General features: G+C 41.1%; 3 protein-coding genes across 3 annotated transcripts; all 3 read right to left on the reverse strand.

Moving 5' to 3' along the window:
* Positions 1 to 382: 382 nt before the first annotated feature.
* On the reverse strand, positions 383 to 4,171 carry LOC124277961 (ependymin-related protein 2-like). Its single transcript, XM_046713682.1, has 6 exons — positions 3,892 to 4,171; positions 2,624 to 2,737; positions 2,219 to 2,297; positions 1,546 to 1,716; positions 806 to 915; positions 383 to 481 (listed from the first exon to the last, which is right to left on the reverse strand). The coding sequence occupies exons 1-6, from the start codon at positions 4,060 to 4,062 to the stop codon at positions 416 to 418; spliced, it is 711 nt and encodes a 236-aa protein (XP_046569638.1). The 5' UTR covers positions 4,063 to 4,171; the 3' UTR covers positions 383 to 415.
* A 1,311-nt stretch (positions 4,172 to 5,482) lies between these two features.
* On the reverse strand, positions 5,483 to 9,024 carry LOC124277931. The gene is made up of 6 exons (XM_046713651.1): positions 8,815 to 9,024; positions 8,413 to 8,526; positions 7,432 to 7,510; positions 6,725 to 6,892; positions 5,815 to 5,927; positions 5,483 to 5,566 (listed from the first exon to the last, which is right to left on the reverse strand). Exons 1-6 carry the CDS (start codon positions 8,971 to 8,973, stop codon positions 5,510 to 5,512), a joined length of 690 nt encoding a protein of 229 aa, XP_046569607.1. The 5' UTR covers positions 8,974 to 9,024; the 3' UTR covers positions 5,483 to 5,509.
* An 847-nt stretch (positions 9,025 to 9,871) lies between these two features.
* LOC124277902 lies at positions 9,872 to 15,963 on the reverse strand. Its single transcript, XM_046713628.1, has 3 exons — positions 15,867 to 15,963; positions 12,872 to 13,927; positions 9,872 to 10,049 (listed from the first exon to the last, which is right to left on the reverse strand). Exons 2-3 carry the CDS (start codon positions 13,459 to 13,461, stop codon positions 9,872 to 9,874), a joined length of 768 nt encoding a protein of 255 aa, XP_046569584.1. The 5' UTR covers positions 13,462 to 13,927; positions 15,867 to 15,963.
* Positions 15,964 to 16,603: the final 640 nt, after the last annotated feature.

Here is a 16,603-nt window from a genome sequence, read left to right on the forward strand (position 1 = left end):
TGTCATTGAATGACACTGCAGAACCGTTTATCGATTCTTACGACAAGCATGGGTTGTTGAAGAATTTTTTCATTGAAAATCTGATATTTCTTTTGGACAAGCATGCGATTGGACATCATGTCTGGAAGTAACAAAACCAACAATATAACCTGTCAGTTAACAACAATAGTTTTGCAGGCACTTCTGTTGCTTTATTATTTGAATACGAACATACTGATATTATTCCATAATAAATTATACATAATCGTCGACAACTACATCCCATGTTTCAGACACTACTGCTGCTGTATGTTAACAGTGACAGGTTTATATCCACGCTATAGTGCGGATCCTTACGGGCAGGTAACAAGGTGTGTGTGTGTATGAATTACAGTACAATGTGGCGTGGGAATAGTTTTATTTTCACAAATAAGCATCAGTCTCCGCGTGACAGAACTGCGTCAATGTAGCGAGCTCCTCGCGTGGTGTGATCCGCTGGCAGCTGGAAGGCGATATTGAGAATATTGATATTTTTGTGTGTGGTTGTCTGTTTGAAAACTAGGCATTTACAACGTAGGCCATTAAATACACTTTTAAGTTGTGTCCTCCTTTTTGTTGTATTTTAACTGACGTATTACGTTTAAAGGGATCGTGGTTGAAAATCAATAACTTACTACGACTTGAAAGAACTCTGTCATTGTATTATATGACGTTTGCTCCTTACAGTCATAGTCCTTACAGTAGAATACCATCCAAGTAAATGAACATTATGACGTAGTGAGATAATGAACTCTCTGACAACATAAACTCATATATTACACATCACCTGAGTGCCATCACTTGTTTGTTGGACACAATTAGCTGGAATGTCAAAGACAGTTGGACTGTGGATCCCCGGACGAAACCCCGTCACAATGAACACCACGTCATTGGAAGCTGTCGATATAGAATATCACCTACATCTAGGTACGGTTAGTGTTTTCTCCCACACATATGGTATGCACAACATAACAACGATAGAAGATAATGTTCACAAATTCGATCCAGTCATAGGAATGAAAACTTAGTTTCAGGGATAAGAACACTACTGTCAATGTTAAGAGCATCAGAGGGTTGGTTTCAGAAGTATGTTTTCCTGTTAACGTTAATGTTGCATTAGTAGTAGTTGTGGTAGACCTGGGGATAGTACATATGGTGAAAATACATATTGAGCCATTTCGATAATAGACGTGTCTCTCAGTTGGTTCATTTTGTTTATATTAACCATGTTTCTGTGTGAGTAACAAAACTGTATGTGAGGAAAATAGCCATTTCAAGTCATATGAATATGTCCAATGACACTCATTCTGTTTACAGTATTCATTGTTTAGACATTGTGATTATGTAAGTATTTCAACTGAACGTACCTGAATAAAGGTTGCCAATGTTGAGCCACGAAAATATAGCCATTGAATTGTATCAAGCACATCGGATTACCTTGTTATCACGCAATGTATAAATAATTCATTATGGCAAGTAAAAGTATCACCGTGTAAAAACGTAAGCAGACATTGCGAATGCTCGTACCGTCATGTCCCAGAGTGGAGAAAGTTGCTTGTACCAATGGTACACAGTTGGATGCTGCTACTGAAGACTTGATGGTGATGTTGGCGGAGGGGCTGTGATATTGCCAGTTGTTGGCACTAACACTGTTGACGCCGGACCCAAAGGTAGACCTTCCAAGAAATTTGGCGTTGTCTATGAAAAACAAAATATTCAAAATCCTTTACGTATAATTGATAATATTTGAGTTTTTGAAAACATTTAAATATTTCAATTGTGATTGCTTTTGAATGAGCCTTATACAAATAATTTGTAGAGATAATTATTATCTGTGAGGATACGACAAAAGAAACCTTTGTTTCGTGTCATGTAACAACAGTAAACGGCTTCACAAATGCCACTTATTATTGTTTGCCATTGTCTTATCTACATACAAGGTTGTGGAAGTTAATCTGTGTGACCTCTGTGTGGATGTACAGGTATACAGATATTGGAGCAGTAAACAAACATGATGGGTTCACATAGAATACATACCAGGGATGCACTGTGTAGATGTACAGGTATACAGATATTGGAGCAGTAAACAAACATGATGGGTACACATAGAATACATACCAGGGATGCACTGTGTGGATGTACAGGTATACAGATATTAGAGCAGTAAACAGACAATGATGGGTACACATAGAATACACACCAGGGATGCACTGCTCGGTCATTATTCGTGAACCTTTCACATACGTGCATTTGTTGTCTTTAATCACATAGCGGAGACCCTAAAAAGAACATGTAAAATATATTTTTCTATTGAACTAAACTTGGACGTGTTTGAATTATACCATATTCTCATGTAGGCTGAATACATTTGGTTTTAAATAAACATATTGACTTTATTTTACTGGGCAATAACGTACCGCTGGAATAAGTATGTTTGAATCTTGATTGCTAGCTCAAAATTAGGTACAAAATTGAAAAATTAAAAACTAGTAATTGTTTAAATACGAAGTCCAGTGTTTTGCATTACTTGACATTAATTGTTGTTCAATTAAATTCAAATCAATTAAATTGTGTTAAATTTCAAATTAGACTGCAACATCCGTACGGAAATGAAGTCATGCACAATTCGGGAACGAACGGTCCTGCCCTGGGCCCCCCGCTGAATCACCTCGTACACCACCGTCCTGTTGTAGAAGTCGTAATGTAGAATGTTGTCCACCTACAAGGTACACCAGATACATTGTGTGCAAACATTAGCAGGACCAGTAAGAGAAAACTGGATACATGGGTCCAGGAATAGCCTTTTTTGTTTCTTCGACCATTGAAAGCTTTCTTATCTGTATTTAATTGTTATTTTGAAATTTGTAGTGTTGAACGAAGGAAGTAAATGTAGCTAACAAAAGTAGCTCAGAACTCTGGGAGTTTCTTTTATAGCTCTGTTTCCGGGACCCCTGAAAGTTCCTTGTTCCTTTATGATGGGTCGCTGCGCGTATTACAACCAGCCTATTTAGCCTAAAGCCTTTGCACATATATGACGCACTCCTACACACTGGTGTCACAAACTACATTCGTGAAAGACGACTACGCCGTTTGACGTGGTTGAATATTCAAAATAGCTTATTTAAATATCTTTTAACACCGTTAATTATTTACTACTTCGGCCCCATACCTTGCTGATCTTAGTATTACCGTATTACCGACATAGACAGACAGTCCTGTAATGGCGTATTTATCTAATAACACACCAGCATGTATACATCAACATTATTTAACACTACAGTAAATTCTGAATAAATCCTGTGCTAGGCATGCCTCTGGGGTGTTATATTGCACGATATCACATGGTTACCGTTAAATCTTATTTTCTGGACGGTAAATATCCATTGGAAGTGTTTTCCTGGCTACCACAAACATCAGTCAACTGTGACAAAACTGGTTGTTTCTTGTAATATCACCACGTACATCACAGGTCCACGTGGCAGGTTCCTCTACTTCAATCAGTTCCAAAATACAATGCATGTGCATAAATGTGTTGAGATAATTAAATCTTATAATCATAAGGATGTATATACATGTATGTCACTAAATATAACTGTCCCCAAGCACGACAGATAGACAGACAGTAAAACAATGAAGCTAACGATGAGATAAGCGCCATCTCAATGATGGCCCGACAGTATGTCGGGCCAGAACAGCTATGTTTGAAGATGAATGTAAAATTGTTGTCCTCAAGTGTCAGGCTTGAAACACACAGGGCATTCAATGTATCAGTTGGTTCTTGATTAAATTATCGGTATTCAAATTTTATAGTTCTAGTGCAACTTTGAACTAGATAGTAAGCATTAAAGTCAGTGATATCCCGGCGTAACATACATCCATGAGAGAAGGAACCTGGTGCCCGCTGTGGTTGTACAAGGCGCCCCCAATTTCAGCCAACCTGGCCTCGAACTGACGATCTGAGCAGCACTTAGTGGGATCCGCGCCACTCACTTCACCTCCAGTAACAGCCAGAAGAACAACAGCAGTGAAAAACGACATCATCATGTTGATATGTGGTTATATGTGACTCTTGATACAGTCACACATGGTGTCTGCTACACAGCCTGCAATTGCAGTCAGATTGTACAGATAACCTCCCACAGCTAGCTGGAGCACTTGGTCACACAAGCAAGCGATTCTATTTATAAAAAGATATGACGAAGTAAGTCATGTCTGTGTGACAGAATCCAGCCAGAAGTACTATCGGGATACCATGGTTTTAGAAGGAAGTTTTATTCACATTCAAAACAGCGACATATAACTGCCAGTGCAGCATTTCATTGTCCTTTCACGGGAGCTTATTTGTAGGAATTCTGCTCGGATTGGTAATATCAAACGAATAGAATTGGGAAAAGAGGTTTAAATTAATAAACTTCAGGTGCATCAATATCGTCAAATAACGGTCAAATAATTCTTTGATAGGCATTCTAGAAGTTGGTGAGTCAAATATGAAACATACAACTTTATGGATGACAACTTCTTATAGGCTAAATAGGCTATCCATTCCCCATCATTTACCACCCCGGGCCAGAGACCGCCTCGTTTGTGTCATATTCATGAATCTGCGCATTATGATTCAGAGAGACAACAGTCTCAAGACCGCATGACGAAAGGTATGATTTCATGTTCCCGTTCGTCAGTTTTCCCTTTGTCACCAGTAATGTCCCAGTGAACTGCAGACATAATCATTAAACAACTTACTGGTGATGAGAAACCAGGGATAATAACCAGGGTTTGAAACCCATGACCATAGAGATCTGGTGACCCAACTCCACACAGCGCCTTCTCTACAGCCTCAGACAACGAGAGGAGAGAAACAATGTGGGGAGTGTGTACTACTTGATTGATACCAGTTTTCTACTTCTAGCTGCTAGTCTGTGTGACTAGCATGATATAGGTGACAGAGTTGAATGGCACGTTCTACCGTATGTATTGTTAAACCAATGACCTTTAGTGGAACACTTTTTTGGGATAGACAGCTTCTTTGTTGCAGTAGTTGCAACTTTTTTTGGATAGACAGCTTCTTTGTTGCAACTACTGCAACAAAGAAATTGTCTATCCATAAAAAGAGTCCCACTTCATCATACCAGCTTCTAAATGCCACATAAGGAAACAATGACCTCTAAATTTCAATGGAAACATAATTGTGTCAGTTGTTTAATATCTCATTGCACCCACCAAGACTAAACTTGCATTATTTACGGATATGTGACAAGATCATATTTATTGCATGAAAAGGATATGAGAATTTAACTCTCGGAAATTGGGTTTACGGGAAACATTACATATTCTGGAACACAGTATCCCTTTTTTTCAATATCCAAGACACGCACATCTCACACACACACTTACATCCCGGATATCACATGGTCGATTCTTTGCGGTCAGTAGTTTGAATCGGCATTTCTATATAAATAAGGAGAGATAGAGGTAAATGTTTTATTTTCACACATTAAGATACCCAGCCGTCCATAGCCATGATAGCACGTTGAATGTGAGGTGGATGGTCCTGCAAAAGAACATGAAACTGGCATGAAAGCATGTAACATAACCATTCACCTCCAAACACCGGACATGAAGATAGCCTTAAGATCAGCAAGGCCTAAAACATATTTCGCTGTAGACCACGTTTACAGATATGATCTATTATAGAATATATACGATACAATGTTTCATTCATGTTGTCACTATGAAAGTTTGACGTCCTTGGCATAGTGTTATTCGTGTGGTATGAACTAACGGTATTGTTGCATGTACCTCATTTCTGACAGTGTCGGCGGCCCCGGTACACAGGGAAGGCAAAACAAACAGGTCCGGTGTTCTGATGCCTGGCGAGAAATTATTGAAGACGAACACAAGCTCGGATGGGGCTGCAACATAGTCGAAACATTCGTACTTACAGTCAGCTTCATGGAAGATTGTACAATAGTACATATATACATATATGTTTTGAAGTTTACTTACTGAGTGCACATAACTGATTCAAACATTCAAGTATTGTCATGCTCCAAAGATCACGTTGATGTAGGGAACGACGTGACGTTGAACTGGTCTTCTGGCAAAAAGTCTGGCTTTCTATAGCCAATTGCGCACTCTTAGGTCGGAGATTCGGAGCAGTCCAGGGATTTGGATTGTTGATGCGGCCGTGGTGTTTGAACGAAAATGTCTCACCCGGATGTAGCGATCTTGGGCGGCGGTGGTAACTCCAAGTCGACCTGACCTGGGTCTGTCATTAACACTCCCAGTATTTTTGTATCGGGTCCTTAGGTTTGAGATGGTCTATCTGGACACGCTACACGCCTTGCCACATCATGCTGTGATGTCCGTTTTAGCGATTCACTACAGACGTGAGTGTAACGTTACGTTTTTGTTAAACGTTTCTTTTTTCAAACGTTTTGTCGTCGGCAACCATTCCCCTACATGCTGGGATTCATGGATTGGTTTGTGTCAAATATTTTCCTAAAATTCAAATTTGTCCTATGTCAAGTTTCTTTTTTGGGGGAAGAGTATATTTATCCATCATTATTTCATTCATCCAAATTTCCCATAGATACGAAAAATATATAATAATTACATGATTAATAAATCGCATACGAAACTTGAAATATATGACGGTCAGTCAGTTTATAACATCATCGTGAGCAGCCCACTGCTGGGATCACCTCACCATTGTTGACGATTCCAAAGACGGCCTCCAATACTGGGACACACCCCACCGATGTTACAACCAGCCTGAGGTCGTTGCTGGTGTCCGGCTCTTGGAACTGCCAGTTGTTGAAGGTGATCTTGTTCACGCCGTAGCCGATGTAGCTGCTTCCCACGAAGGTGGCGTTATCTGTTGTGGATGAATGATAAATAAGAATTGTGTACAAGAACACAGTAGCCCTCGTGTTTATCCTTCAGATTAATGACAGAAGTTTATTGTAGGCAGGGGCGGAGTTCCGATAAGTTATTTTTGGTTGAGTTCCATCTGTAAGCTCGGTGTGTTCTTACAAAAGTGTTTTATGACATATTGTAACTTGCGTCATGTCCATAACGATAATCAAACCAGATTATGTATCCTCGTAACGCCAGTGCTTGGTACCCAATAATAGGTAATTATACACGGTCTTAGTCTGCGGGTGTCTGTTTATACTGGGGGCGGTGGGGTAGCCTAATGATTAAAGCGTTCGCTCGTCACGCTGATCATAAAGACCCGGGTTAGATTCCCCACTTCTGGTGTCACCCGCCATGAAATTGCTGGAATACCAAAACGGCGTAAAACCACACTCACTCACTCAATGTTTATACTGATGTTTGTACTGCTATTTCGTACTGACGGTTACGAACGTCATCCAGAGCAGAAAAAACGGAGAAGCCCCGGTCTGTAGTCACCTGGAATACAGGGCTCCCTGAACCCACGGCGAATCGTTGACGTTGTGCACATTCCTGATCCGAACACATGTTGTATACCCTGGAGAGTACAACATAGGCTATATTACTCCACCTGTCAACACACAGCATAATGTTGTACTGAACACAGGATGGTAATATAACACACACAAACAAACAAAACACACACGCACACGCAAACGCACACGCACACGCAAACGCATATTGCACACTGACCGCGACTTTTAACATTATCGCACTTCCCCTCACACGACATATATATTTGTATGAAATCAGTGATTACAATTGACGTTTGTTGAATAATCAAGAAACAGAAGTTTCCGACAGCAAATCAGGGCATGTTGTATGTTGCTGTAATTATGAACACACAAGTGTGTAGTGTATTCCCAGGGTTTGTCTTCCATTGCCCTGTTGCTGTAATCCTTAACACAGGCGCCTGTGTCAGTCCTGGACTGACTGTGTGTGGTTGTACAGTCACCGTTTCACCATTCCCCTCCACTACAGGTTACATCAAACCAAATGTGTTCCCATAGACCTCTATAGTAACTTTATATATTATTTTTAATCATCCAGGCTGTAAACAGCCATTCCATGTACACATGGTTACAGTCTGGTCTTAGAATAAAAAACAACAATTAAAACACAAATTCCGGCTAACTTAGTCTGCCAATTTTCCGAGCACAGGAAGCTGAATACATCAACCCCAGTTCCGCACCAAATGTCACCTACTTGAAAATATCTATTAACACATTAAGCATAAGTCATGGTGATAAAAATGACTGCATTAGATACTTAACATTGTGGTCAGTTTTAATTACTGGATGGATGTGCTTTAAAAAACATAAAAAATCTTACACCATTTCATCCAATCACAGCTGTCAGTTGTCTCTATCTGGCCAGATGTTTACACGGGCAACTGGCTCAGCGAGCAAGTGATTCTGGAAGGATCTCTCTGTTACTTACCGTGTTGTAATCCTGAATGATCCTGGTGTAGGTGGTGGTATTGTCGGGGTTGTGGGTGTTCACTTCCATCACAATGGTTCGGTTGTAGTAGTCGTAGTGCATGACGTTGTCAGACTGCAAGGGGAAATATAGGCATACACCAGTAAACAGTAAGATGGTTTATAGTTTATCTCAATTATCACTGTTAACGTGCATAGTCATGTGTAGCATTAACGTATGAATCAACGAGTTATCACGACTTTTGTTGCTCTAATTGTAAAATATAACTGGGAATACCGTATGCTTTCCTGTGAATGTTGCGTGAAATGATCTCACAGTTCCTCATTATGCGTGTCACTGTCACTATCACTGTCCATAAAAAGTCGGCATCACTCTTGGATGATTATCACAGCAGTCACTCACGTCAAGTAGTGCTGGCACCTCCACACCATAGGACGTATAGATGGCTCCGCCAGTCTCCCCCAACTTGGCCTCGAACTGACGAGATATGCAGCATGTTTTCGGAGGAGGGTCCGTCTGTCCCCCAACGGCAGAAACAAGACACAGGATGAACACCAGCATGGTCAGTCTCTTACGCCTGACTATCTCGGAGTACCTTATCTCTCCGGTGAGAGCTGGCCATCTGGTGACTTCCCTGGTGTCCAACAGATAAGACGCGTGAACCGCTCTACCTTGTCACAGTGTCACAGCAGATACCATGAAAATCAAGTCATCTGTGATCTGGATTATAAGAGCAATCGTTAGAGGAGACCAGGCAAATCATTATAATATGTAAAAGGAGGCCCCAAATCCCCAACCCTGCCAAGTATAAACTATAGTAAAACATCAGATCTTATTCATCACAGATGTGTTTACTGTCTTTGTATTCATGATGTTGCCCTTCAATATTATTCCCAAATATGGATTGTACAGGGTTCACTGGCTTTAAACCATCGCGAGTATCCTCCCTTGACGCACTGACGCCACTTAATCTAGCGGTTTCAACAGCATAATCTGGGCCCCGTTTCGCAAACCTAAGATCTATACGGTCCCACCAACTCTGCTAGAGGGCATGGATTCCGATAGTGTTGACGGCTTCCTCCTGGTTGTGTAAAATGTTATCACAAAAGACATTTTGTCAACACACACACACACACTCTCTCTCTCTCTCTCACTCACACACTCTCTCTCTCTCTCTCACACACACACACACACACACACAATCCCATGAAATCATCATGTGTCATTTCCTTGTCAGCAGGCAGAGATCAACTCAAAAATCGGTACTCAAGGAAATAGATTGAGATATAAGTAAATAGCCTCACAACATCAGTGAATTCTGAATACAATATATTCCAAAGTGAGTGAGGTAATTGTTTCAGCGACGTATGTAGGTTGTTACGATGACTGGTATGGTCATTAAGGTAGTTCTGATAAAAAGTGAACTTACCCTTTTCAGCTAATACAAAAGTAGCTGAACTTAACATGCAGATGTACAGACATTGTGCGTTCCTTGGCCACTCCTTGGCCTCGGACAGTAAGGAGGACTGGTTTGACTGGCAGGTCGGATGTCAGATCGAGTCTCAGAACGAATATCAGATCGAAACCATCCTTCATTAATGGTCCAAAAGCCGATTCCCTTCCACTGATTCACCAACCTGAACAGACAGGAGAGATCAGTGATGTCGTGTTTCATATTCAGATTTAAGCATGAAGTATCCACAAGATTGTCTGACAAGAAGGAATGCTTCCTGCTTCCAATACTCGACTGTCGTTACTCCTGCAGCTCCACCTTCTATGTGAAACGTCGTGACCCTTCGCAATAAAAAAGTTGACATCCATAAAATTCTTGCCTTGCGGTTTGATGATGCTCATATTGATATCGTTACTCTACATTAGTCTTATGAGCTCATTATGGAAATCTGGATTTCAAAATAAAGTATCAATGTGTGTATATTGTTTGTCTTCAATTTATTTTGTTCATATATTAAACAACATCTAGATGTGAAAATGTTACGACAGGAATAGTGACTGGATAAGAACTTATTTGTTATGACAAACATGAGGTTTTGAAATAAATTCCTTTTGATACTCAGAAGTTTCTTTCTGTCATAACAAAGAAGTTGTTATCCAGTAATCTGTTATTCCTTGAATTGCCTTGAAGGTAGATCCTCCAAACGTCCAACTAAAAGGGATAAAACAGACACTAATTCGTGGTGCAACATTATAAATGAAGCAAATAAACTTTATTCACGAAACAGTAACCATAAGGAAATGTTGAATAACGTGGTCTTATAATCAGTATGTAAACGCATATGATAGGGGAACTAAATAAAAACTTTAGATTTAAAGCGTATAGGATATGGCAATCTCAATGCCAAGAAATCAGTTACTGTTTTAACTCAGTTTCGCTTCCACATGCTGGGAACGGAGGTGTGTTCAGTGGCTCATCGCTAATGCGATGGTTTAGGCTTGATACCCCGGCACTAGCTCTGGCTGAGCTAGATCTGTCTCCAGGCTGCAGAGTGTCAGCATCCAGGTCCAAGCTCAAGTCAATTAGACGTAGAGACGATGGCGAGCTATTGTTGGAGGTAACGGGAGGAGCTGCTCATGGACGCGGTTGAGATGAGCATGACGTGTTGAACTGAAGAAACTCTTGCCGCATCCAGCGTGGATCCATTGATCCCCACAGGGGTGGGCCACTGTGTGTGTGTGCGTGCGTGCGTGCGTGCGTGCGTGCGTGCGTGCGTGTGTGTGTGTGTGTTTTACAGTCAAGCGACAGCATGGGTCAACAAGGTATTTCAAGGTAAATCTAAGATGCTCCGCTTACAGATCAAAGGCCCGTCAGAACTCTATCAGATAATGTATACTTTTTGCATTACGTCACACTGTATTGAGTCACCCGACTATTCTAGTCTGCCCCCTTAATCAAACGTACCCTTGATAACCGACTTGGCGATGTATGTCAGTTGTCATTGCCTAGTGCAGTCTTCTACAGTACAACTGACTCCGTAGCACCCCGTTCCTTGGTTTCAGTGCTTCAGTTGGCTAACGTCACTGGAGGAAATAAATACGTTTACCAAAGCATGTCTCAGCCTCACATTGTACCTTACGGGGGTCCAGCACAAACGTACACATTGTACATTACGGGAGTCCAACACAAACGTACACATTGTACATTACGGGAGTCCAACACAAACGTACACATTGTACCTTACGGCAGTCCAACACAAACGTACACATTGTACCATACGGGAGTCCAGCACAAACGTACACATTGCACATTACGGGAGTCCAACACACACTTACACATTGTACCTTACGGGAGTCCAGCACAAACGTACACATTGCACATTACGGGAGTCCAACACACACTTACACATTGTACATTACGGGAGTCCAGCACAAACGTACACATTGTACATTACGGGAGTCCAACACAAACGTACACATTGTACATTACGGGAGTCCAACACACACGTACACATTGCACATTACGGAAGTCCAGCACAAACGTACACATTGTACCTTACGGGAGACCAGCACAAACGTACACATTGCACATTACGGGAGTCCAGCACAAACGTACACATTTAACCTTACGGAAGTCCAGCACAAACGTACACATTGCACCTTACGGGAGTCCAGCACAAACGTACACATTGTACCTCACGGGAGTCCAGCACAAACGTACACATTGCACATTACGGGAGTCCAGCACAAACGTACACATTTAACCTTACGGGAGTCCAGCACAAACGTACACATTGTACCTCACGGGAGTCCAGCACAAACGTTTGTACCTCACGGGAGTCCAGCACAAACGTACACATTGCACATTACGGGAGTCCAGCACAAACGTACACATTTAACCTTACGGGAGTCCAGCACAAACGTACACATTGAACCTTACGGGAGTCCAGCACAAACGTACACATTGAACCTTACGGGAGTCCAGCACAAACGTACACATTGCACATTACGGGAGTCCAGCAAAAACGTACACATTGAACCTTACGGGAGTCCAGCACAAACGTACACATTGAACCTTACGGGAGTCCAGCACAAACGTACACATTGTACCTTACGGGTGTCCTACACAAACGTACACATTGTACCTTACGGGAGTCCAGCACAAACGTACACATTGTACCTTACGGGTGTCCTACACAAACGTACACATTGTACCTTACGGGCGTCTAGCACAAACGTACATATTGTAGCCTACGGGAGTCCTACACAAACGTACACAATGTATCTTATGGGAGACCAACACAGGATTACACATTGTACCTTACGATTTCATAAACATCTCATTCAACAGCAAATATACATCTGAATGATGAACTATATTCCGTTGTAATTCATCATAAATAAGAAGCATGCTTCAGTCTTAAACATACACATATTCACCAAACTAGCAATATATTCATGAAATTGTGTTCATGAACAATTTGAAAAGTATGTCATGGTGTCCTACTGATCAAGCTTTGCCTTCTTCCACAGTACATCATATGGCCAGCTTCTGAAATGAGTTGGGTCGAGTTTCTTGCCTCCAATGATAGGCTCATATGCAGAATATTTCCAGCTTGATAATAACTCTACCAGGTTTTCACCACTGATATCTGTTTTCATGAGTTGCCATTCCATTAGAATTACTGAAACTTCGATCTCCTTGAAAAAACTGCCAGCACCATGTAGAACGTAATATTCAAATTCTTGTATGTCCATTTTCAAAACTGCTTTCTTGAATGGAAGGTATGGTAAAATATCATCTAAAGTTATAGTGTAAGAGTCAGATGGTTCATCGCAAGGTGATGTGAACGACGATGTAGACGACGCTACAACACTTGTCCCTCCCAGATTGTCTGGAATACGCTTGAAATTCACGAGAGAATGGTTTGCACCTAGAGGATTGAATATAATTGTCATCCTGTCCGTAAATCCACCCTTCTGGATAGACTTACAAAGTCTTTGGACATTCTCTATGAGAGGGTCCACAGATACCACCTTCCTCCCAAACACGGCCACAGAAAGGGAGAAGGCACCAACATGAGACCCTAAGTCCATGAAGCCAAGATCTGGGTCCTTTTGCAGTTCTGACAAAACAAGTTTGATGTTGTTAGATTCCCATACTCCATTATGTTTTATTTCCTTGGACACCCACTTGTCAACCGCTACATCGTGTATGTGGATTGGCGTCAATCCTCGTGGTGTGTTCAGGGGGACACAATCAACATGCACTGTCTACGTGCAAAAATCATGAAGTTGCTGCATGTGACTTCCATTGAATCTATACACTTTAGTTTTACCAAGACTGGGACGAACTGGTGTATGCATGAACCTTTGATATGCCTCCGAGCGCATAAACTCAGTGGTCCCCACCCTGTGGGGTGAAAAGAAGGGTAGGATGACGTGCTCGACGATAAACATAGTGAGGGCACCAACAATCACCAGATAAAAGTGACGCGAGGGTGGCATTATGGTGTCAGGTGTCAGGTTGATATCTTCTGATGTTTCGAGGGCCAATCTGAAACTTAGATAAAGTCATTGACAGTTAATTCTAAGGCATTAGATGTTGCACATATATAGTTTGAAAGATATTTTCGGTTGAAGTCGAGCAAAGTTCGAGCTGTATGACATCGGCCTGTAAGTAATGGAACCTAGCAGCATGCAGCTTGTTGTTGATCTCATGACGTACCGTCCACGTCATCGGCTACAACTGCAGGCAATCAACGACGTCGCTGGAGTGGCTGGAGGCCATTATATTTAGTCTTACACGGGAAACGGGAAATCAATCACCTATATCGTTGAACTATATTTGATATGACTTACTTTAGTTCAGTTCCACATTCAGCTTTTTATGTTATATATTTACCATAATCAGTTAAACTAACATTACAATGGAAATCTAATAACCCTATTAGATAAAGCTGTAATTAGTCAACCTTGAGTTTAATATATAGATGTAATTGATCCAGCATTGGCAGGAATAAGCAATTAGTACATCATTATCATGAACATGCTATAAACCCAGCATTAGTTAGATGAAGATGAATTCTTATGGGGCAGTGTAACTTGAAAGTATATTGCTTATGCGTGTGCTTGTCGTAAGAGGCGACTAACGGGGTCGGATCGGTATATCGATGCTCATGCTGTTGATCACTGGATTGTGAGGTCCAGATTCGATATTTACGGAATGCCGTAATATAGCTGGAATATTGCTGAGTGCGGCTTTAAACAACAAACAAAGAACATTAAGTGTACCAAACTGATGTTGCAGTCTAGAACAACAGACTACACCTGCTATAGGCTATTTACATGTACGAGTATATAGAGGGAATCTATTCAGTCAATATATCACGTCACTGAGGTGAATTTAAGGATGAGTAAATCCCACATGATACATGTTGACATGTTTCCAAGTGGCAATACCCATCCGGCAAAGGTAAACCAACGAAACAAATCTAATGCTGACGCCATTGGGCAGCCTGGCGTGTCAACCTGACCCCGGCTCGGACTGTACAAAGACGGCCTTCACTACTGGGCGACAACGCCCACTGTCACTTTTACTGCACGAAAACGTTATTAAGCAGTCTCGAGACACGAAAATCGTCGCTACATAGGCGAAATGTAAACAATAACACCCCCCATTTCACCGACATGTGCGTTGATGTATCGTGTCAGCTCGCTGTTGTCACGAAATAGTACACATAAAACTTGCCACTGAACGACACATTAATTAAATATCGTCAGCATTTTTCTATTTTGGGGTGAGGTATATTTCGAGTATCATAGCCATGTGATTTTCCCTATCATATATACTACCCATCAAAAGTTTAGACTCACTTTAAACACTCACTATGTTATGTATATATATTTGTGGAAACCAACTGCAAACCTTATGCAGATGAACTACACGAGGATCATGCATCAAATTTCTGAAATGCATGTGCAAATATCGTGCATGTGAACTGCTGTGTTTCGGTGTAAAGAATTGTTAAGAATTCGCCAATTTTCACTGAGTTTCATCATTTATTGAACTCATGACAATATTCTTTTCGACGTTACGAATTGTGTTACAATGCATCAGTTCATGTTTAGACAGTACCTTTAGACATTAAGGAATACTTTGCAAACTCTAGTTTAGAACAGTTGACTAAAGTAAGTGGCTACATTTACACTAGTGAGTGTAAACTTTTGATGGGTAGTATAGATAACTTAGTCTGTAGTGTGATTTGTAATCAACTTCTCGGTAGTGTCGAAACTGCATTCGGGGGTCAGTAAACGCCTTAACAGTTACGTAATCGTATTGCCGCTCCATGTTGCGGGATGAACGCCCGGATTTCCGGGTCAGTGGAGGGCTGCTAAGTCAAGGAGTGTAGGGTCGGACGACCGTGACTCCCAACTGTCTACATCACATTCATGATGTACATTCTTACAATGATTAACACAACACCAGGTTCTATACTCACATTGGTTTACTTTGTTTCAGTCCATCTCTGTTGCTTGGAAACTGAGGGACGGAGACTGGGAAGCCCGCACCACTCTACTCTTGTTAAAGGTATTTGTTTAAACGGTTAAACCTGTTAAACCTCACATGTCCAAATACATCGTTTTGATTTGTTAAAAGTGTATCTGACCATGAACTCATGTGATGTCTAATCGGAAAAATACCGGCCAACACTAAACGGTGAATCATCATCCATTTACAACTGCCCTTGACCTTTTTAACGTAAGCTAAAATCTGTTCTGTGTTTTATGACACACTCCCCACTTTCAACACCGACATGCGCGTTGATGTATCACGCCAGGTTGCTATTGTCACGAAATGTACACATAAAACTTGCAACTGAACGACCACAGAGAGAGTATCATAGCCGTGTGATTTTCGATATCCTTTAGATAACATGGCCAGTGGTGTGATTATCAACTTTGTTCTTGACTGTTTTAACGTAAGCTTAATCTGTTCTGTCTTTTTTGACGAATGCATTCGAATTCATTGGCAATGAACTAGGCAAACACACATATCTCTATCGATAAACAAACAAAAAACATGAACTGCGCCATCTGTTGTAGACTCGACTATAGGTGTCTGCTCATTGAGGACACATTCCAACACCCGCAATACTTTATTTACATTTACGAGTATATAGATTTTGTGAGATGGAATCTATTCAGTCAATATATGCAATAACATGTGTTCAAAAGT

Source organism: Haliotis rubra, unplaced genomic scaffold (genome assembly GCF_003918875.1).
Source record: "Haliotis rubra isolate DU_JTF1 unplaced genomic scaffold, ASM391887v1 Scf23, whole genome shotgun sequence".
In the NCBI taxonomy this organism is placed as follows: domain Eukaryota; kingdom Metazoa; phylum Mollusca; class Gastropoda; order Lepetellida; family Haliotidae; genus Haliotis; species Haliotis rubra.

Excerpts from the sequence above, each read along its gene's own strand:
- LOC124277961 (XM_046713682.1), bottom strand. The coding sequence starts at position 4,062 with ATGATGATGTCGTTTTTCACTGCTGTTGTTCTTCTGGCTGTTACTGGA. Across the intron at positions 1,717-2,218 it reads GACCGAGCAGTGCATCCCTG|ACAACGCCAAATTTCTTGGA; the intron begins GTGTGTATTCTA and ends TGTTTTTCATAG. Across the intron at positions 482-805 it reads AAACAAGTGATGGCACTCAG|CTGCCAGCGGATCACACCAC; the intron begins GTGATGTGTAAT and ends ATCGCCTTCCAG.
- LOC124277931 (XM_046713651.1), bottom strand. The coding sequence starts at position 8,973 with ATGCTGGTGTTCATCCTGTGTCTTGTTTCTGCCGTTGGGGGACAGACG. Across the intron at positions 8,527-8,814 it reads AGGTGCCAGCACTACTTGAC|TCTGACAACGTCATGCACTA; the intron begins GTGAGTGACTGC and ends TTCCCCTTGCAG. Across the intron at positions 5,928-6,724 it reads CTTTGGAATCGTCAACAATG|CCCCATCCGAGCTTGTGTTC; the intron begins GTGAGGTGATCC and ends ACTATGTTGCAG.
- LOC124277902 (XM_046713628.1), bottom strand. The coding sequence starts at position 13,461 with ATGGACTTAGGGTCTCATGTTGGTGCCTTCTCCCTTTCTGTGGCCGTG. Across the intron at positions 10,050-12,871 it reads AAGAAGGCAAAGCTTGATCA|GTTGGTGAATCAGTGGAAGG; the intron begins GTAGGACACCAT and ends CTGTCTGTTCAG.